General features: G+C 43.0%; 1 protein-coding gene across 1 annotated transcript in view; it reads right to left on the bottom strand.

Annotated features, from left to right (window-relative positions):
• The window catches only part of LOC124788223 (chordin-like protein 1), a 560,639-nt gene that overhangs the window by 50,509 nt on the left and 486,140 nt on the right, over nt 1-23,990 (bottom strand). Inside the window, exons 8-10 of the mRNA XM_047255444.1 lie at nt 15,911-16,046; nt 7,044-7,137; nt 405-501 (exon numbers count right to left, since the gene is read on the bottom strand). Coding sequence (XP_047111400.1) covers nt 405-501; nt 7,044-7,137; nt 15,911-16,046 — 327 coding nt within the window. The remainder of the gene's footprint in view (nt 1-404; nt 502-7,043; nt 7,138-15,910; nt 16,047-23,990) is intronic.

The following is a 23,990-nucleotide window of genomic DNA, read 5'->3' as shown; positions in this document are numbered from 1 at the left end:
TATAACTGCATCAAAAATCTTATAATCTATTAATTTTTCCATTTTCTAATGAAGTTTTCAATGCTGCAGTTAAAGACCAATGGCAAAATTCTAACTCTTAATGCGCCTCATGTTTTAACCTCAAGTTCTGAAGAGATTTCACTTCTCAGTTTTACTTCCGAGTAGCTATCCTTTATTTTATCCTAATTAATTAGTTTCCTATGTTAATTAAGTCTAGTCCTTTGCCGGTTTTCATTAAGATGTTCCTAGTAACTCAGTTATCTGTCTTTTTTCGTAAAGTTATAGGTTGGGTTCTTCTCTAAGAACATGAGATAACCGCAGTTATAATATGAGCCACCCTTAGGTCTTCTATAGTTCACTGAAAATATTTTGTCGTTGAGGTTAATAACTGGAGAGGTACTTACTTGCCAGTGGAGATGCAGTTTCTGTCCTTGCGTCCGCTGGGTGCCGATGGATCACTAAATGTGATGGACGATGACTGCTGGTTATAGCTGAGGGGACCTGCACAAAGTGAAACAATAATCATGTACAGTCGCACTTTCTGTGGTCATAATAGTCCACCGAATTTTCTAGGGTGTGGACTCACTTATTAGCCACAGAAAAGTAATTTTAAGCAACTTTTCAGCGTCTGCATTCCATGTCTTCCAAAAACACATTCGGTGTATAAGGCAAGCGCAGCTGCCCTATCAAACAGTTCGCTTATGATGTCTACAAGATATCGCCATTGGGCACTCGCAGGGAAATATGGAAAGATTTGGACAAACTTTGCGCTTCGATTAATGAATGGCTACGCTTTTACAACGTGGATACAATCATGATAATGCTTATCACTAAGAGAAATAGTTCCACAGCGTACACACTGTTTGAATACTAATCTGTACTATTGTAAAAAGCGATATGAAATGAGACGTACACGTAAAATTAGTAATAGAAGTAACGATAGAAATGAGATTTGACATTAATTGACAATAAACATACATGTGCATGATGTAAATGCATCCATTATTTCTTATAAATGGATCGAGACACTACAGGGCTATTACAAATGATTGAAGCGATTTCATAAATTCACTGTAGCTCCATTCATTGACATATGGTCACGACACACTACAGATACGTAGAAAAACTCATAAAGTTTTGTTCGGCTGAAGCCGCACTTCAGGTTTCTGCCGCCAGAGCGCTCGGGAGCGCAGTGAGACAAAATGGCGACAGGAGCCGAGAAAGCGTATGTCGTGCTTGAAATGCACTCACATCAGTCAGTCATAACAGTGCAACGACACTTCAGCACGAAGTTCAACAAAGATCCACCAACTGCTAACTCCATTCGGCGATGGTATGCGCAGTTTAAAGCTTCTGGATGCCTCTGTAAGGGGAAATCAACGGGTCGGCCTGCAGTGAACGAAGAAACGGTTGAACGCGTGCGAGCAAGTTTCACGCGTAGCCCGCGGAAGTCGACGAATAAAGCAAGCAGGGAGCTAAACGTACCACAGCCGGCTGTTTGGAAAATCTTACGGAAAAGGCTAAAGCAGAAGCCTTACCGTTTACAATTGCTACAAGCCCTGACACCCGATGACAAAGTCAAACGCTTTGAATTTTCGGCGCGGTGGAGATCATGATCAGCAATTCATGTCATGGCCTCCACGCTCTCCTGACTTAACCCCATGCGATTTCTTTCTGTGGGGTTATGTGAAAGATTCAGTGTTTAAACCTCCTCTACCAAGAAACGTGCCAGAACTGCGAGCTCGCATCAACGATGCTTTCGAACTCATTGATGGGGACATGCTGCGCCGAGTGCGGGAGGAACTTGATTATCGGCTTGATGTCTGCCGAATCACTAAAGGGGCACATATCGAACATTTTTGAGTTTTTGTATGTGTGTGCAAAGCATTGTGAAAATATCTCAAATAATAAAGTTATTGTAGAGCTGTGAAATCGCTTCAATCATTTGTAATAACCCTGTCTAACCACCTTGTATTAGGCACCCCTGCCCTTTTGTGCCTCTGGCTCACAGGGTCCCGGGTTCGATCCCCGACCGGGTTGGGGATTTTCTCTGCCTGGGGACTGGGTGTTTGTGTTATCCTCACCATTACATCAGCATTATCATCATTCGTGGCAGTGGCTGGATTGGATTGGGTAAAAATTGGACTGTGTAAAAATTTGGACGTTGTACGGGCGCTGATGACGGCGCAGTTGAGCGCCCCCACAAACCAAACACCATCATCGCTTTGGAGCGCTATAGGTGGTGTGTAGCTGCTATGGCGATCGTGTGGCCCCCTACGGCTGACGTAAGGCATGACAGCAAAGTGGTGTGTATGTGCTAGTCGATTGTATGGAATCAGAGGAGCAAGATGGATCGACGTATAGATATGACAGGATGGCAAGAAGCTTGTGTGCTTGGCCGTGCCCATGACAACTCTGTGAATGAACTTGCCAGATCTGTAAGTGTTTCATCACGGAGTGTCCAACGTGTCTACAAAGAACTGTGTACCATTTCAAGTCATGCAACACGGCGTAAGAGCAGTGGTAGTAAAAAGATCTTAGCCGACAGGGACTGGGGGCGAGTGTGACGTCTTGTCAATATAGTCGGTTTCTAACCTGACAGGAAACAGTAAATGTACGAGGCGTGTGAGAAAAGTAACGAGACTGACAACACCGTGTCAGTGATCTGACAAGCCTGTGTTGTACTACTTCCAGATGCTCAGTCCGAGTTTCAACTCTGTACATTTCTGAGTGAAGTTTTGTTTTTGTTGTGTGCTACGAAAATGAAACAGCGGAATTTAGAGTAAGTTACGCCATCAAGTTTTGTATTAAACTTGGAGAGTACGCGAATGTGGCCTCTGAAAAGCTGAAGCAGGCCTATGGGGAACATTCCTTATCAAGAGCACGAGTTTTTCAGTGACAAAAATCGTTTTTGGAAGACCGAGAACACGTTGAAAGTGAACCTCGCTCAGGGAAACCTTTAACTTTAAAAATGACGAAAACATCGAACGCATGCATGCTCTTGTGAGTTCACACCGACATTCAACAATAAGGATGACGAGTGGATTCTTAAACACCTTCACCATACATCAAATTTTGACCGAATATTTGCACATGCGAAAGGTTTGTGTCAAAGTACTGCCGAAAAACCTCACAACTGAGCAGATGGACAGTCGAAGAAACGTGTGCGTTATTCATCTTAAGAGGACTGCCACTGACCACGAATGGTTCAGTCGTGTGATCACAGGTGATGAAACCCATATGTTTTGATACGGTCCTGAGACAGAGCGACAGAGTGAGGAGTGGCACACTTGAGACATCTCCTCGACCGAACTCGAATGAGCAAGTCAAGGGTCAAAACAACGCTGTTGTGGTTTTCTACTTCTACATTTATACTCCGCAAGCCACCCAAAGGTGTGTGGCGGAGGGCATTTTACGTGCCACTGTCATTACCTCCCTTTCCTGTTCCAGTCGCGTATGGTTCGCGGGAAGAACGACTGTCTGAAAGCCTCCGTGCGCGCTCTAATCTCTCTAATTTTAGATTCGTGATCTCCTCCGGAGGTATAAGTAGGGGGAAGCAATATATTCGATACCTCATCCAGAAACGCACCCTCTCGAAACCTGGCGAGCAATCTACACCGCGATGCAGAGCGCCTCTCTTGCAGAGTCTGCCACTTGAGTTTATTAAACATCTCCGTAACGCTATCACGGTTACCAAATAACCCTGTGACGAAACGCGCCGCTCTTCTTTGGATCTTCTCTATCTCCTCCGTCAAACCGATCTGGTACGGATCCCACACTGATGAGAAATACTCAAGTATAGGCCAAACGAGAGTTTTGTAAGCCACCTCCTTTGTTGATGGACTACATTTTCTAAGCACTCTCCCAATGGATCTCAACCTGGTACCCGCCTTACCAACAATTAATTTTATATGATCATTCCACTTCAAATCGTTCCGCACGCATACTCCCAGATATTTTACAGAAGTAACTGCTACCAGTGTTTGACCCGCTATCATATAATCATACAGTAAAGGATCCTTCTTTCTATGTATTCGCAATACATTACATTTGTGTATGTTAAGGGACAGTTGCCACTCCCTGCACCAACAGATCGACGTCAGAGATATAGGTCTATAGTTTTGTGCAACTGCTCGACGATCCTTCTTGAAGATCTTGAAGACTGGGACTACCTGTGCTCTTTTCCAATCATTTGGAACCCTCCGTTCCTCTAGAGACTTGCGGTACACGGCTGTTAGAAGGGGGGCAAGTTCTTTCGCGTACTCTGTGTAGAATCGAATTGGTATCCCGTCAGGTCCAGTGGACTTTCCTCTATTGAGTGATTCCAGTTGCTTTTCTATTCCTTGGACACTTATTTCGATGTCAGCCATTTTTTCGTTTGTGCGAGGATTTAGAGAAGGAATTGCAGTGCGGTCTTCCTCTGTGAAACAGCTTTGGAAAAAGGTGTTTTCTGACACTAGGGCCATTATGCGTCAAGAATTTGTTTCTCCACGACAGACTATCAGCCAAGTAGTTTACAAAGATGTCGTTGAAAGGTTCAGGGAAAAGGTGAATCGAGTGAGACTGAATATCGCATTATCACAACACCCCATGCACACGGCCACTTCCATCACGGAGTTTTTGACTTCAAAAGGCATTTCTCTAGTTTCAAGGTCCCCATATTCACCTGATCTGAGTCGTTGTGACTTGTTTCTTGTCCAGAAATTTAAAAAGGTCGTAAGAGGACGTCATTTTGGGTCTCTGGGGAAAGCCCAAAAGAATGTGACCGACTTGTTAAAAGTCGTACCAAATAGTTCAAATGGCTCTGCGACCGTAGCGGTCGCGCGGTTCCAGACTGTAGCGCCTAGAACGGGTCGGCCACCTCGGCCGGCAAAAGTCGTACCATTTGAAACTTTTCAGCACTGCTACCAAGACTGGGAACAACGTCTCCGCCGGTATATACCTGCGGAAGGAAACTACCTCGAAAGAGGACGATACTGTTGTTTGAAAAAAAAAAAAAATCAGTCTCCTCCACTGAGGATGACACGGCGGTCGGATGGTCCCGGTGGGTCACTCGTGGCTTGAAGACGGAGTGCTTTTTTTAAAACTTTTCTCTGCTAGTTTCCGAGAGAACATTATGAAGGCAACTGCGTGCAATGCACTTTCCAGGACGTGTACCTCGCAAAAGGCCATCGTTGATGCGTCACATAAAGCTGCACGTCTTCAGTGTGACAATAACACATAATCTGGAAAGTAGCGGACTGGAGGAGTGTAATTTAGTCCGACTACTGGCAAATTTGCCTCTTCTCAAAGGATGGAAGGCCTTGAGTGCAACTTCGACTCAATGAGGTGTTTAACCCAGAATGTATGCAGGGTGGTACTGTGTTGTTTTGTGTGTGCTTTCCGTAGCATGACGTTGGCACATTTATTTAGGTTAACGTGAACGTGAACGAAGTACTTCGCCTCAAGATGAGGTAGGAAACTCGTCGAAACTTTGCGACAACACGACGCCACGACTCAGCTGATATACCGAGAAGACTTCATCAATAAAATTCGCCCAGAAAGTCTGTATTGTCGTATGTACCAATATGATTATTTGAACAATCTTGGTGAGCAAGTGTTGCCCTTTCTTGCATTTGTTCACGATGAGTATATCCTGCACACCCCCGTCTGCCAAGATGAGAACAACCGCGTTTACGGGCCTGCACGAATACGTTCCAGATTTGACGAACACTCAGATACCTTATCTCTCTTCGATTGGCACACATAATCACCCACTCTTAATCCCACAGAAAATGCCAGGTACTATTTGGAGGAACGGGTAAGTGTTACCAATAAACGCTCCACAATTTGTTAATTCTACTGGATATAATCATCAATGAGAAGCTTCAGCTGGAAATGACATATCTGTAGAAACTAGTGGACCCTCCTCCTCGTCGAATTCGAGACATTACCAAGGGTAGAGGCGGTTGTAGTGTCCGTTTTGCAATATTCACCATTATCGAGGTGAAACATAAATAAAAATGACTGTGTGTGACTCAAAATGACCTGCAAACATCGATTTATCTGCGAAAGGTAATAACACTAACTGTAAAAATATACAACATAGATCGATAGATGCAGATAGATGCAGAAAAGACATTATTTTTATTGTATGAGAGTATAATGTGTAAGTAATTAAAAGAAGTATTATTATCTTTGTAAGATAATAATGCAATGCTCATTCTTCTGTCTAGTCTGTTTTCTTCTGTTCGTTCCGGTGTTAGCTGGAATAAGGTACGCAAGCTATTGTGCTGCGCTAGCATTTGTTTCTGTCGTAACGTAATTGCAAATATTTAATGGTGTAAACTGTGTCCTAGTAAGAATATATTAGTATAAAGTGATCTCCGTGTGTTATTTCAAGAACCTACGCCACATTTATCTTATGAAAAGAATATTTAATGAAAATTATTTACCATGTTTCCAGCTGCTGTGGAGCGAGTAACAGTGATCTCTGACTATTAACAATTAGCCGCCATTACGCGGTACATTTAAAAATATTTTTTCACAGCACAATGTCTGATAGCCGAAGCGGAAGGAATTATGTAAAAATATTCAGTGAGATTAATTGAAGGAATCCAGTGAAATAATTTTATTAAAACTTGTCTATTTTCTGTGATAGTAATAATTTCAGATAAGTGAACTGGAGCTGAGTAATACTACGCTATTGCATTTACAGTAATTTGTAGGGAGCCTGGCGCTCGATAAAACCAGATATAATACGTAATTGGCAACCTACGAAATTCATTATTTTGCTTATTATATCTCTTTTGTATTTTTTTTTTTTTGAAAGCGAAAGTAAAAACTAACTTCACTAAAAATCAGTAACAGATCACGATAAATCAAAGGACAAACAAATTTACTAGGAGAGTGTTTCCTCTAAATAAGTAGTTACATTATTTTTGTAAGAGATATAATACGGTCTTACACAGCGGAAGTGTCATGTCTCCTGGGAGCGACTAATTTTTTGTCCAGTGTGCTAGCCTGACTGGAGCGTAAGCTGGAGGCAGGGGAGGCCTACTCACCGGGACAGACGGGGCAGCAGTGGCTGGCCGTGCTGACGGGGCTGCTGCAGTCCAGTGGCGGACACGTCTGCGTCTCGCAGATCACCACTCCCTCCTGGAACACACCAACAGGCCACTAGTCGGCTACAGGCTGCGGCATATTTCCAGGTTGTAATGCTGTAAACGAATTAGCGATGCCAGCGAGTGCGGCACATCGACCAGAGGGCTTACAGCGTATTCAACATACACACCCGCGGACTCACTATGTGTCATGAAGCCGTGGGCCATGGCTGCATAAAATAGTGAAGCCTGACCACAAATGGACACCTTCAAAATTTTACCACGCCTTACAAGCCCGTACAGCGCTATGAATCCGCCCTGACTTCCTTACTTGTCTTCCCTTTCCTATGTGCGCCCTTCGCCATTTGAAGAAATTCCCTCCTCTCCTCAAATTCCTCGAACACCTTTACTAAACCTATGTATCTTATAACTACGAAGATAAACTAGCCATTTACTCCTCAATCCTCTTCAGTCCCACACTGCTGTTGTTCCTATACGAACGTACACTACTGGCCTTTAAAATTGCTACACCACGAAGATGACGTGCTACAGACGCGATATTTAACCGACAGGAAGAAGCTGCTGTGATATGCAAATTATTATCCTTTCAGAGCATTCATACAAGGTTGGCGCCGGTGGCGACACCTACAACGTTCTGACATGAGGAAAGTTTCCAACCGATTTCTCATACACAAACAGCAGTTGACCGGTGTTGCCTGGTGAAACGTTGTTGTGATGCCTCGTGTAAGGAGGAGAAATGCGTACCATCACGTTTCCGACTTTGATAAAGGTCGGATTGCGGTTTACCGTATCGCGACATTGCTGCTCCCGTTGGTCGAGATCCAGAGAGAGTTAGCAGAATATGGAATCGGTGGGTTCAGGAGGGTAATACGGAACGCCGTGCTGGATCCCAACAGCCTCGTATCACTAGCAGTCGAGATGACAGGCATCTTATCCGCATGGCTGTAACGGATCGTGCAGCCACGTCTCGAGCCCTGAGTCAACAGACGGGGACGTTTGCAAGACAACAACCATCTGCACGAACAGTTCGACGACGTTTGCAGCAGCATTGACTTTCAGCTCGGAGACCATGGCTGCGGCTATCCTTGACGCTGCATGACAGACAGGAGCGCCTGCGATGGTATACTCAACGACGAACCTGGGTGCACGAATGGCAAAACGTCATTTTTTCGGATGAATCCAGGTTCTGTTTACAGCATCATGATGGTCGCATCCATGTTTGGCGACATCGCGGTGAACGCACATTGGTAGTGTGTACTCGTCATCGCCATAGTGGCGTATCACCCGGCGTGGTGGTATGGGGTGCCATTGGTTACACGTCTCGGTCACCTCTTGTTCGCATTGACGGCACTTTGAACAGTGGACGTTACATGTCAGATGTGTTACGACCCGTGGCTCTACCCTTCATTCGATCCTTGCGAAACCCTACATTTCAGCAGGGTAATGCACGACCGCATGTTGCAGGTCCTGTGCGGGCCTTTCTGGATAAAGTAAATGTTCGACTGCTGCCCTTGCCAGCACATTCTCCAGATCTCTCACCAATTGAAAACGTCTGGTCAATGGTAGCCGAGCAACTGGCTCGTCACAATACGCCAGTCACTACTGTTGGTGAACTGTGGTATCGTGCTGAAGCTGCATGGGCAGCTGTACCTGTACACGCCATCCAAGCTATGTTTGACTCAATGCCCAGGCGTAACAGGGCCGTTATTACGGCCAGAGGGTTGTTCTGGGTACTAATTTCTCAGGATCTATGCACCCAAATTGCGTGAAAATGTAATCACATGTCAGTTCTAGTTGTTCAATGAATACCCGTTTATCCTCTGCATTTCTTCTTGGTGTAGCTTTTTGAATGGCCAGTGGTGTATATCTCCTTCTTTCCTCCTCTATATCCTTCAAACTCTGTCCTAAGGAAAGTTCAACAGACTTCCAGAAATATTCCTTGACATTAATCCACCCTAACACTTATAGCGCTAGACACCATATCATTTAATCAAATTAATGCTTCATTACCCCTCGCAGTCCCCTGTCTGCAAAAGTGCGTAAATTCGTAAGGTGTTTGTTTTGCATGTTGGTATTCCGATTGCTAAGGGCTTATTTATCGACTGCCATTTTTTATGTAGTGTCATTTTTTATGTAGTGCCAACTACACAAATCGAACTTTTCCGACAGATTCTTCTGTTCGAGTTCAGTAGCGGAGACAGACAGAAACATTTGTGCCATGAATGAAGATGGCGCCATTGGACAGAGCACGGCAAGAAAATGGTTTTCTCGTTTTAAGGGGGCTCGCTTTGAGATTAGAGACTCTCCAAGTTCAGGAAGATCTTTTGAACGCATTAATACACGATTATCCACGCCGGTGTATTCGAGAACTGGCAAATGTGTTGCACTGTGATCATTACACCATCATGCAGCATCTGCATACATTCGGGAAGGTTCAAAAATAGGGTGTATCGGTGTCGCATGCTCTAAGCCAAAATCACAAAAATTAACGGGTGGCCATATGTGCGTCTCTGCTCGTCATCAACTGGCCCGTGAACAACTCCAATCATACCTACCCTGCATTGATAATGGTGACGATAAATGGCGTGTTTATGCTAACACAAGGAAAAGACAGGAATGGCTATGCCCAAACAAAGCAACAACTCCCCGGATAAAGGCCTGCGCGCATCCACGAAAGATATTGTTATGCATCTGGTGGAACACGATGGTGTGGTGTACTACAATTTGCTTCCCCGAGGTGTAGCCGTCACTGCTGACATTTACTGTTAACAACTGAGACGTCTCCCAGACGTAGTCCAAGAACCAACGGCCAGGAAGACTGCGTGAAGTAATGATACCCCACGACAAGGCATCCCTGTGTTCTGTTAGACTGACAAAAAAAAAAAAAAAAAACGCTACATAGTAGTTGGGTTGGCAAGCCTTTTCGCACTCACTTCATTCACTTGATCTTGCTCTCTCAGATACTCCCTTTCCCGCTCTCTGTAGAACAGCCTTCAAGGAACTTCCTTTCCGGATAAAAATGCGCTCCAAAGATAGCTCGATGAGTTCTTCTCCTCAAAACCAAATGGTTTCTACAGTTTCGGAAGTTACCCCAGCGTTGGCAGACTGTCGTAAACAGTGAAGGAGAATAAATTACTGACGATTAAAGTCTCTGTTATGTGTTTCTGTTGTGTTTATTAAACTTATGCAAGAACGCTACGAACTTATGCACCAACCACCTAAAGTCTACGGCGGAGGGTACCTTGTACTATTAATATTCATTCCCTTCCCTTTTCGAATCGCAAATACAGCGAGGGAAAAACTACTGTCTATATGACTCCGTAATAGCTATGATTTCTCGTATCTTATATTCCAGATCCTTCCGCCACCCTCTCAACCCTCGCTCATCTCTGATCTAGACCCTGCTTATCGACCAGTCACTGTCAACATCACCCCCGTCATAACCTACTCACAATCTGTATTGCCCCTCACGCTTGCACCCTCCTTTCTTACCATCTCAGCAGCTACTCGGAGTTCATCTCTCAGGTCTCGACTGATAGCGGCGTCGTCATCCACATCTCACCAGCAGCGACGCCTTCACCATCTTTACATAGTATATCACAGAAGAAATATTTTCATCGTAGTTTACTCCCATCGTTTTAATAGTTTTAACTGTAAAAATTATAGTAGTATATGTTCTCCTGTGCAACTCCGGTATTTCATTCATTTTATGACGGTCTTCGCTTATGGACTTGGCCTTGTGGGGGTTATTGCTTTGACTGACTTGATTAACACGCCTTTTATCCGTATGCACAGTGCGTAGTTTTATGATGTTGCTACATGCATGGGGTGTTTTCTACACCAGCCAGAAAAAAATAGTTTCATGAAATTATTGAGGAAATTGGAATGTATATGTGTACATCACAAGATCAGTGTATTTTAAAGGTATGTACTGCTCATAATCACAAAAATTTAATCTGACAAAGACAGGGCATTCTGGAGAGTTGTTCTTTTATGCGAGGATGAGTCAAATGAAAACTTAAATATTTTTTTAAATATTATTTACTGTACAGAAGTGGTACAAAGCTGTATCACTTTTCAACATAATCTCCCCCACGCTCAATGCAAGTCCTCCAGCACTTACAAAGTGCATAGATTCCTTTATAAAAAAATTCTTTTGGTAGTCCGCGCAACCACTCATGCACCGCGTGGCGTACCTCTTCATCGGAACGGAACTTCTTTCCGCCCATTGTGTCTTTGAGTGGTCCAAACATATGGAAATCACTTGGGGCAAGGTCTGGTGAGTGTGGTGAATGAGGAAGACACTCAAAATGCAGGTCTGTGATTGTAGCAACTGTTGTACGGGCAGTTGTGGGGCCTTGCATTGTCATGTTGCAAAAGGACACCTGCTGACAGCAATCCACGGTCGCTTTGGTTTGATTGCAGGCCGCAGATGATTTTTTAGGAGATCTGCGTATGATGCACTGGTGGCAGGGGTCCCTCTAGGCATGTAATGCTCCAAAATGACGCCTTTTTCGTCCCAAAAGAGAGTCAGCATAACCTTCCCTGCTGATGGTACTGTTCGAAACTTCTTTGGTTTTGGTGATGAGGAATGGCGCCATTCCTTGCTCGCTCTCTTCGTTTCCGGTTGGTGGAAGTGAACCCAGGTTTCGTCCCCAGTAACCTTGTCTTTCAAAGCGCGGAAGAAGTTCTTCACGAGCATCAACAAGTCGTTCTCTCATTTCAGGTGTCAGCTGCCGCGGCACCCATCTTGCACACACTTTGTGAAACTGGAGCACATCATGCACAATATGGTGTGCTGGCCAATGACTAATCTGTAAACATGCTGCAATGTCATTCAGTGTCAGTCGGCGGTTTTCCTTCACTATGGCTTCAACTGCTGCAATGTTCTGTGGAGTCACAACTCGTTGTGCCTGACCTGGACGAGAAGCATCTTTTACTGAATTCACACCATTTGCGAAATTCCTACTCCATTCGTAGACTTACTGTATGCATCTGCACTATGTACTATGCTGCCACCTGCAGGCCATTCTGCACGCTGTTTGTAGCACGCTTACCAACTTACAGGATAACGGCGCGAAATTTCGATTTGTTATTACAAATTTGTGGTTTTCATTTGACTCACCCTCGTCCCTACTCAGAAGAGTTGCCAATGAATTCTGTCCAAAATGCAAATTAATGTTCCTTGCATATTAACATACCTTGTGCGTAGTTTTGGTATTGTGGACTTTTTTTCTGGGACGCACTTCACATCTCCCAGTAGACAACCTAGCTTTCTTCTGATTTGCCTCTTCCAGTGCAGTGACGGACCTCACAGCAGATTTGATGTGTGAAGGCAAGTGCATCTGGGTGGCACAGTTTTTTCCGCAGAGTGCCATCCTTTCCTTCATAGCTTGCTTGAAATATTGGAACCACATCTTCTGGTTCATCACTATTTACCTCTTGCTTTGTATCTGTATTACGATCACTCTCTGAAATGTGGTTATTTTCTCTCTCAGACTCATCATTTATGTCATATTTGTTTGCAGAATGTTCTACATGGGATGCCATGTCTTTACCATATTCGAATCTGCAATTTATTCCCGCAGTCCAGTGGCTAGAGTGCCTATATTATCACAGGCTCAGGTTGTTTTTTATCGAGGCACTAAAAGACACACTTCTACTCAAAAAGACAATGCACGAAAGTAGAGAACTTATACACGGCGGTACGTTTGGTTCAAAATTATATGAGAGATCACAGTTGTAGAATTTATTTAACAGTGCAACCAATGTATCACAGGTACAGCGGGATATACTTGATATACTTCAGTCCACACTAAACTGACTCATGGTTTAAACTGGGTTTGAACACGTCTATGAATGCCCTATGTACGTATTATTATATTGGGTGCATTTTCCACCATCATTAGTGTACAAAACAATACATAAATCTACAATGCATACAACGACTATAACATTTCTACATTCGTAGCCTTTACCAATTCTGTTAGAAAAGTTATCATTCAGTGAACCACTGTATTTATAGAATAGGAAATGCAATGCTGATGGCAGTTCCCAAGTATGAGCAGCAGATTGAAAGCCAGATGGTATAGAATATAGCACACCGCACAAATATGGGCTGTTTGTGTACTATATAAGGTGCACATGCACTAAAGAGAAATGGACATACGCTGACGGCCATTTAATATACCACACCATGAAGGCGACCTGTATCAAATATCAAATTTTCATAGGGTTTATTGCGTTCTTGTTTGTATGCTAACGATTAGCGTTTCAGCACAAAGAAGGCAAGGGTAATGCCACCTGTAGTTTGTCTGCAAGGAAGGATTACACGGCGGATTTTATCATTCAGAAATCGCATTTAAATGTTGGTTGTTCTTGTGAAGACGGTGTTATGCTTCGCGTAAGTACAACGTCCACTAGCACGGGTCGTAATTCGGCAACGGAAGGGCTGTGCCTTATTGATGATGCAATTTAACGTTGCGCGATACTGCTGCCTGCGTTGGTCGGTATCCCATGACTGTCATGTGAATATCGAATCGATGGGTTCAGGAGGGCCACACTCAACGACATGAAGGATATACGACACTACGTGACTAGCGCCCGAGAGCAGAGTTACATTCTTTGCTCGACAATGCGGGATCGTATAGCAGCAGCACGTGGCTGCTGTTAGGAAAAAGACTTGTTTGTAGCAATGCTAGTAGGAGTCTACAGTGACGTCTGGAGTGCGACGGACTGTCATCACGGTGACTCATGTTGCAGATTTCCCTGTGGTAGCAAAGAAAGGCGCACTGACAGCCCAGCGACATTACCCCATCCTCTTTTCAGACGATTCCCCGTTCTGTGTACAAAATCATGGTAGACGTGTCCATATATGGGAACTCCGAGGAGAACGTATGTTGCAAATTGCATTTGTCATCGTTAAAGTGGCCCGTCAGGTGGCGTGACGATGTGGGATTCCCATGCTAAATTAACGTGAGCCATTCCCCCTTTCTGTGTACGTAAGGGACTGATGTAAGTGAGTTTGTCTACGTTTTCCCCTGTGTATCCGTTAAAGAACTTTATAATAAACGATCAGTTTTCTGAATGAAGCCACCTTGTCATTCAAGACTGTCCAGCAGCCATTCCCTCATAAAGTTCTGAGCCATGATACGAGAAACCGTTAAAGATAAAGGACAATTAATGCAAGTAAATATTTCGTCACTGTATGGTCGTGGCGGATCTTAGCGTTTCCATGGAGTTATTTAGTTGTTTTGTGCTACGTTGGCTTCAATCAGTTAGTGAATGTAGGGCCTAGGTGTGTTACCCGAAAAGATCAGAATCCTGGACGACCCTTGCACACGCAGTGAACGACTTACCCCCTACGATGCACTTCCCCCTTTCTTGGTAGCGAGTCTACTCGGATTTGTAAATCGTAGAGAAGAAGCATAAGTCAGTTAAATGTCCCCCCCCCCCCCTGTCGTCTTGATTTTTCTTAAGTACTGGTGCCAGTATCTAGGACAACGTCAGAACTGTCTCTCTAGTGCCCTTAAAAACTCATTATCGTCTAATTAGACTTGTGCTCTACCCTTCGGTAGTTTTGTTACAGTACACGAATCATGGATTACCGAGCACTGGCTGGCCGCTGTGGCCGAGCGGTTCTAGGCGCTTCAGTACGGAAACGCGCTGCTGCTACGGTCGCAGGTACGAATCCTGCCTCGGGCATGGATGTCTGTGATGTCCTTAGATTAGTTAGCTTTAAGCAGTTCTAAGTCTAGGGGACTGATGGCTTCAGATGTTAAGTCCCATAAGGCTTAGAGCCATTTGAACCATTTGAACCGAGCGCTGGTAGGGAAAGGAACATAAATTAATATGTAAGAGAGAAACTGGGAGCTGACAGCTTCTCTTTATTTTTTTGTTTCTCTAGTTGTTTGTTTCGCACATAATTAGAACCGTTCATCATCCACTGTTAGTCCAGTCTGTATTTTATATCCTTACAGAATGTAAATTGCATTTCATACATAATAAAAATTCTTTTATCGCGTAAGTTCTGCGCTTTTATGTAACCAAATTAATCAATGGATGTAACTACAGTTTACATGCACAAACATAAAAAATGGATCAAAGGCAAGAGTTTTTTGTTATTATTGATAAATGTGAAAGTTGTTTATTTATAACAGGAACATACCTTATATAAGTTCAACGAAATATTGAAGCGAAGTTTGACATATTTTTGTTTTGTGTTTTTTTTTTAAATTTGCCTTTTTTGAGGAAATTGCGTTTTCTAGCGCAAGATGGTAAACCAGTACTGTTTTCTTTACTTTTGCTACAACATCCCTCTTTTTCACGCTACAAATCAACAATTTTTCAAATAAAACATGAGTTAAACATCGACAGTCTCAGTTTCGCTATAAATGCTGTTTACTTTTAAGTAACAGACAGGAGTATAGCTATGTACAATGAAAATGTTCCGTATGTTAGGTAGCTCTTTATATATCATCATTCAGTTTCTAGGCGGTTCACCGCTTCCAGTTTCTAGGCGAATCTAGTAAGACACTGCTCGCATATGTAAAGAAACCGGTCGTTATGAGGTAACGCCTGATACGTATGCAACACACCTAACGTACAGGTAATGCGGGTACAATCTTCACTGATCAAAGCTACTAGGAAAATTACTGTAGTCTAGGCTTACTTACGATAGCCTACGGTAGTTTCACAACTCGACAGTTAACAGCTCCGCAAGAAGATAAGAAGGAGTAATGGCAGTAGGCGCTCTTCAAGTGGGCGAACGAGGCAGCGAGGAGTGCAGAGCAGGCGCGGGTACTCACCGTGCACTTGCACTGGACGCACTGGTTGGGCTGGTCGACACGCAGCCCCGTGCTGTTGGAGGGGAAGCTCTCGCCGTTGCGGTAGGCGCGCTTGTTGTGCACGCAGCCGCCGTCGCCGTCGCGGCCCACGATGGTGCTGGGCGCCGCCGCCATCTCGCCCTCCTCCGCCCCCGCCGGCCGCTGCTGCTCACCCTCCGCCCCCAGGGCCGGCTGCGGCGGCGCGGGCTCCGTCTGAGGCTCGTGTTCTGCCGGGAGATAAAGAGCGCAGTGGTAGGAATGGGGAAAAGGTATCGATACTTCACAATATCGATATACGAGGGGCGTTTGTAAAGTCCGTGCAAAATCCGAGAGATGGCACCACCGGCGCGTAACGAGGTCATGATTAGATTAGATTAGATTTACTTTCATTCCAATTGATCCGTACTGAGGAGGTCCTCCAGGATGTGGAACATGTCAGAAAAACAACAATACATGACAAATATTTACAACTAACACAAAGAAGCTAATGTACCATTCCACACGTCCCAAGTGGAATGATCGTCATTTTTTAATGAACACTATATGAAAGAGTCATTTTACAAATACTAGTGCACTGAATTTAAAATAAAAAAGTTTTTTATTTATTTATAAGGTAACAAACATGTAATGCAACTACTATAATACTTATTTACAATGAACACATTACTGCACTGAAATGGTGCAGACGTTATATTGTACAGTTGGCTTTACTGAGAAATTAATCAATGGAGTAGAAAGAGTTGGCCACCAATAAATCCTTTAGGCTTCTCTTAAACTGAATTTCATTGGTTGTTAAGCTTTTTATGGCTGCTGGCAAGTTATTGAAAATGTGTGTTCCTGAATAATGCACACCTTTTTGTACAAGACTAAGTGACTTTAAATCCTTGTGAAGATTATTCTTATTTCTAGTATTGATTCCATGAATTGAGCTGTTGGTTTGAAAAAGTGATATATTTTTAATGACAAATTTCATTAAGGAATAAATATATTGGGAAGCAGTAGTTTAGTATCCCTAGTTCCGTAAACAGGCTTCTGCAGGATGTTCTTGAGTTCACACCACATATAACTCTTACTGCATGTTTAGTTAGTAGCATCTTTGGAAAGAACACACACCACGTTTAAGCCACATTGGTCTATTTCTTTGTGTTTGGCACCCGTATGAATCAAGTAATTCTAGTGATTGTCAAAAAATGGGCGAAAAAGAATTTCGTGTGGTGATTAAACATTACTTTATGAAAGGCAAAACGCCTCAGGAGACTAAAGAGGGGCTTGGTAAACATTACGGTGACTCTGCACCTTCGATTGGAGCAGTTTATAAGTGGTTTCAAAATTTTCGGAGTGGCCATATGGGCACAAATGATGCTGAACGCTCTGGACGCCCTGTGGAGGTTGCGACTCCAGAAATCATTGATAAAATCCATGATATGGTGATGGATGACAGAAGAGATAAAGTGCGTGAGATTGCTAGTGCTGTGGGCATCTCGAATGAACGGGTACATAATATTTTGCATAAACGTTTGGACATGAGAAAGCTATCCACAAGATGGGTTCCGCGATTGCTCACGCTTGACCAAAAATGGAATCGTGTGAAGTGTTGCAAGGATGGTTTGCAGCTGTTCAGGAAGAATCCGCAGGACTTTAAACGTCGTTTCGTCACTGTGGATGAAACATGGATACATTACTATACTGTTGACGCCAAACAACACTCTAGACAGTCTATGACCAAGGGAGAATCTGCACCAAAAAAGGCGAAGACCATTCCTTCGGCCGGAAAGGTCATGGCGACTGTCTTTTGGGATTTGCAGGGGATAATGCTCATCGACTATCTGGAAAAGGGTAAAATTATTATAGGTGCATATTATTCATCGTTATTGGACCGTTTGAAAACTGAGATGAAAAAAAAAAAAATAAATAAAGAAAGCACTGGCGACTGGACCGCAAAAACGTACTTTTCCATCATGACAATGCACCAGCACCCACTCAGAAATTGTGGTCGCAAAATTAATGGAAATAGGATTCCAACTCGTTTCAAATCCCCCCCTACTCTCCATACTTGGCTCCCTCGGACTATTTGTTCCCCAATTTGAAGATAAGGTTGACGGGACAAATATTTTATTCAAACGACGAGGTGATTGCAGCAACTACTAAAGTGCGCGTCATATATCTTGGCAGCCGAGTTTAGGTTCGTTCTGCGCATCTGACATCACAAAACACAGTCAGCCAATGAACAGAGAACGACGTTGCCAGATCTCGACTGTAGTGCAGAGAAACGTTCAGTCATAAATAAAGTAATAGAACAAAAGCAATGTCTTGATAGCAGACTTTCTTTTATAGAAAGTTTGGAAAAAGCATTCTTTATACCAATTGCTTCATATTCTATTAATTAATTAAACCAAACAATCAATAAGACTCCTAATTCAGGCGATAGCAAGGAAAGGTGTTTGTTTCAATCTCACGAACTGCGTTTTCGCAATACAGAACAGCGGTAATTGTTTATTTCCTACTGTACTTCGACGAAGCGTGAGTAATTCATAGTCATACCAACAGTGTTTATAAGTAGTTGCGTGAGTGTTAGAGTCCTTATGGAGTTACACTGTTCGCTGAGCTGAGGTAGCGGAACGGTTAAGGTGTTGGGCTGCCAGGTGAATGGTCATGAGTTCAAACCTTGTATGGTGCTTAATATTTTCTTTATTTAAAAATAATATTGGAGTGCCTTACTTCACGAATTTTATTCGTTTGAATGAAATTTCTAGTGCTTTGCCTCTTCATTAACTTTTTCGCTGTTGCAGACACGTGCTCCCCGCATTCCGCGCTGTGCGCGATTTTGTCATCACTGCACTTCTCGCCTGTGCAGACACATGGTGTTCCCACTGCTTTGACACACTTATCATTCGATTTCACAAAAACTATTTGGCCAAAAAATTTGATTATTACACGTCTTCTTGACTGATACCTTCCCCCATAAATGACTTAATTTTGTTTTGATGTGCAGCATTAAATATAGTAAACCATTGCACGAAATTTTGAAGAGTTTGCAGAGGTAAAAGTCCATAGCGTATACTTTCCGTATGGTCGATTTTAGTTGCCACAATGTTGAGAATGAAATGTGGACAAGATACCTAAATTTCATATAATATTTACTGTATAATAATATCTCATTTAATTTAAGTACCACATAGGTGTCGTATGTAATAGTGAGAAATATTCCGTCTTTCGCGTCTGTAATAAAAGTTTTATATACACACGGCGCGTTTGGCTTTATTTTAAAGCACTTCCATCGGTGAAAGGTATGGCACATACACAATGGTATTGATGTTCTATTTCTTGTTTTTGTTCCACAGTCGCAGTTTTACCAATGGTATTGAAATATATCCCTCTTCTGCAACTGTAATAAGCGACTTATTTAGACCAGACGCGTTTCTCTCTTTTGAAGCATCATAAGAGGACTGTATTTTGTGTCCTCCATTGCCAAGTCACCTTTCGTACTTTTGTGCTGCGGTAGCACAATATTCAACGTTTGTGTTGGCTTATCAGTGTTTTAGCAAATAAATGCTGTTTGTGTGTGCCACACACAAAATTATATTTGACATAGCTCTGAGCACTTCACTGACAGACGGTATATCCGAGTCCTAATGTTTTTGTAAGTCCACAGTTTTGTTTAATGTATTTTGTCTACTTCCATTTGATTGATTGAAGTGCTTTAAAATAAAGCCAAACGTGCCCAGTGTAAGTAAAACTTTTGTTACAGTCGCGAAAGGTGGAATGTTTCTCAATATTACATACGACACTTATGTGGTACTTAAATTAAATTAAATATATAGGTATCTTGTCCACATTTCATTCTCAACATTGTGGCAACTAAAATCGACCATCCGGAAAGCATATATACTCTATGGACTTTACCTCTGCAAACTCTTCAAAATTTCGTGCAATGGTTTACTATATTTAATGCTGCATAATAACTGCGTTGAACATCGAAACAAAATTAAGTCATTTATGGGGGGAAGGTATCAGTCAAGAAGATCGGTAAAAATCTAATTTTTGAGCCAAATAGTTTTTGTGGAATCGAATGATAAAGAGTGTCAAAGCAGTCGGAACACAATGTGTCTGCACAGGCGAGCAGTGCAGTGACAAAATCGCCCACAGCGCGGAATGCAGGGAGCACGTCTTTGTAGCGGCGAAAGGGTTAATGCGGCCGTGGTGGCTTTACTTCATGAACTGCGCGCTCCCCCCTACACGTAAGCTTGCGAACTATGCTATACTATGGCGCTGCTTCTATTGGCGCGTGCGTCGTGTGCAACTGGCAACGCAGCAATCTCCCGCGTCTAGGCGGGCATGCGCGAGCCGCCAAGATAAAAGAATTGAACTATAGCTATTTTGCAGACTTGGATAATTCCTATTATTCGGAAGGGATCAACAAATTAGAACAGCGTTGGACGAAGTATATAAGTCTAAAAGGAGACTATCTCGAAAAATAAAAATGGTTTACCCCAAATACGTAAGTAGTTTTTATTTTTGCACGGACTGTTCGAACGCCCCTCGTATAATCGCAATGGTATCGGTAAATATTCCCAGTACCTATAGTATTTCTGCGTAGATTAATCGATATTAGAGTATCGAAAGTGATACTTTTTATTGTCTGTATTTCCTTGACTCATAGGCGCTGTACGATGTCTGTTTAAAAAATTCCGGAACTTTGTCCACAGAATTTTTCTGCGCTTGCCTTTTACTCTCCTCCACAAGTGGTACACCGCTCCCAACGACGTTTCCATTTCCGGAAGCAGTCTTGGTACGCCTCTTGTTGGATCGCGCGAAGCGCTGTCTACGAATTTTCTTTTATCTCGTCTATCGTTGCAAATTTTCGTCCTTTCGACGGGGTTTCCAAGTTTGGAAATAAAGAAAAGTCCGCAGTAGCCAGCTCTGGAGAGAACGGAGAATGAGGCACCACAGCGATTTCGTTTATTTGTGCAATAGTCACGCACCAACAGGGATGAATGTGCGGGTGCGTTACCGTTTTGCAAGAACCATGAATTGGTTCGCCACATTTCAGGTCGTTTCCTTTTCACATTTTCTCGCAGGCGTCGCAGCACGTCCCGATAGTATCCTCGATTAACAGTTTGTCCCTGTGGCACGAATTCATGATCCTTCAAAGAGAAAGAAAACTATCAGCATGGCTTTGACATTTGGCCTGACCTGACGAGCATTTTTTGTTCTTGGAGAACCTTTCCCGACCCACTGTCAGTTTTGAACCTTGGTCTCAACATCATAACCGTAGATGAACGTCTGATCACCAGTTACTATTCTCTTAAGGGACGTCTCCTTGTCTTTAGCGCGATCCAAAAGCTCTTCGCAGACTGCGAGACAAAAGTCTTTCAGGTCTTGCCTTATGAGCCGCTGGAAGAACTTGTGAGGCAACACGATGTATTCCGAGATGCAGTGTCAGGATTCTATGACATGATGCAACTGAAATGTTAAATTCTTCTGTACTCTCTCGGAAAGTGAGTCTTCAACTGACACGCACATGACACCGAGTATGGCTTAACATCTCATCACCGTAGGCTTCGTGCATCATTTAGAGTGTCTCTGTGAAGGTTTTATGAGTTTCACGCAAAATCCAGACGCGTTGTTCCTCTTCCTCTGCCATCTCGAAATCCGCAAACTATGCGACACAACGTTGTACTCAATACAGCACTTAAAAACAACTATCAGACATATAGCAATGAAACTTCAGGCAGTTCCACACTAAATACAGGCAAGTACAGGGATGCCAACCGCATTTCGCTCAAACACACCATTGGCACGAAATTACGAACGTTCTGGAATTTTTTGAACAGGCCTCGTAGTTCTCATTGGCAGAATTCTTGCCCATTCCAGCTAGTACCAATCTTTTGAATCTAACAGTAAATGTCTTAAAATAGGATTAATTCAATACCATACTCAGTACTGCAAATGAGTCCCAGATTTGAACATAAATGTACCTATACAGCATATTCATGAAAACTTGTTTCTTACGTGTATCATTTCTACCACCGCAAATGATAGGTATGAGGTGCAAAACGTACACATTTGGTGCCAGCACTGTATGGGAATGATGAAAATTGCCACTCCCTGCTCTCAGCTATGGAGCAGAACGTACGCCCTCCTTACCCCCCTGAATGCCTGGATCAAGAAAAGATACAGACGCACTGTAAAAGTAACGTAGACTCGGAGCAAAAGTCACACACATTACTGCGTCTGGTATTTAATGAAAAATGGACTATTGTTGTCTGACATGTTTATTGTAAGTACAATATTTCATGCGAAGAACACATAAGAGAAGTGTTTCACTCCCGAGTCTTCTCTTGCATAGGGATGGGTCAATAATATCGATGTTTAAGGTTATCGATATTTTCTCCTGATAATATCGATGTCTTTTATGAACATCCATACATCAAATATCAATATGTTTAAAAATCTGACCGTCCCAACTTCATGGAGACAGCCAATTCTGCACCACTACCTTACCGACTGTTACTACGTACACGATTACTGACTATTACTACGAACACGATAAACAGACAACAGTAGCTGTTCGTGTCTTTACACGCGTGTGCAACAAAAAGATATGGGCGAAAAAATGCTAACTTAGAGTAAGGGTAGAACAGTCTATCACCACTAAGCGACTGAACTCACGATAATTACAATAACTGCAATTATTACGAAGACAGAGGTTGACAAAAAAAAAGGAAGGTTCAGGACGAAATGATATGAATGAGAAGATTCACTGCTGACATTGCTGTCCTCAGTGAAAGGAATGGAATGAACAATCTAATCAGCACAGAAGACAGAGTGAGGATAAAACAAAGAAAAACGTGTGGTGTCGTCCGTAGAACGAGGTCGCAAGGCAAGGTTGGCACCTCGCGACTGAGCCGCAAGTAAGCATATCCGCTGCCAGACGCAAAGACGAATGAGAGATGTTGGAGTAGACATGTCTTCGAGAGTATCTGCACGCCACCGCTAGAGAAGGCTTACTTAAGTCAGAGCGTAGTGCTGCTGAGCCCCAATCTGCAGTCATCACCGAAAACAACAGCATCGTCTCTGTGAGGAAGGGACTGGGCTGTTTCTTAGGTTAGAGGGTCTCAGGAAACCACAGAAAGGGCGTCCGTCTAAGAGGGGCAGGTAAAACACAATAAGGTAGTTGTAGCAACAATCGGTATTGTAGTTGTAAATTGTCGTTGTTGTGTTGGGAAAGAACCAGAGCTCCAAGCCCTAATAGAAAGCACTTAAGCTCAAACAGTTGTAGGTACGGAAAGCTGGCTAAAGCCGGAAATAAGTTCAGCCGACAGTTTTTCAAACGATCTAACAGTGTTCAGAAAGGATTGATTAAATACAGTTGCTGGTGGTGTATTTATTGCTGTCAGAAATAGTTTACCTTGCAGTGAAATTGAAGTAGATAGTTCCTGCGAAATAGTATAGGTAGAGGTTATACTTGACAATCGGACTAAACTATTAACTGCATCATTTTACCGACCCCTGTCACAGAAGATATAGTTGCTGAACAGTTCAAAGAAAACTTGAGTCTCATTTCAAATAAGTATCCCGCTCATACAATTATAGTCGGTGGTGACCCTACCCTCTATATGCTCGAAAAATTATACGTTTATAGCCGGTGGCAGGCATAAAACGTCATCCGAAATTGTACTGAATGCTTTCTCAGAAAATTACATTTTGAACAATTAGTTCATGAGACCACTCGAAGCGTAAATGATTGCGAAAGCATGCTTTACATCTTAGCAACATATAATCCTGGAGAAATACGGAGTATCATGACGAATACAGGGATTAGCGACCACGAGGCACTTGCTGATAGGCTAAATACCGTAACACCCACGACCATAAAAAAGAAACGCAAAGTAGACCTACATCTATTTTTAAAAAAAGCTGATAAAAATGCTCTTAACGCCTTTTTAAGAGACAGTCTCCACTCCTTCTGATCTGATCATGTAAGCGTAGAAAAGTTATGGAATGATTTCAAGGAGATAGTATCGACGGCAATTGAGAGATATATACCACATAATTCAAT

Source organism: Schistocerca piceifrons, chromosome 1 (assembly GCF_021461385.2).
Source record: "Schistocerca piceifrons isolate TAMUIC-IGC-003096 chromosome 1, iqSchPice1.1, whole genome shotgun sequence".
Taxonomy (NCBI): domain Eukaryota; kingdom Metazoa; phylum Arthropoda; class Insecta; order Orthoptera; family Acrididae; genus Schistocerca; species Schistocerca piceifrons.
The sequence above is the reverse complement of the archived record's forward strand: the minus strand, read 5'-3'. Positions and strand labels throughout refer to the sequence as shown.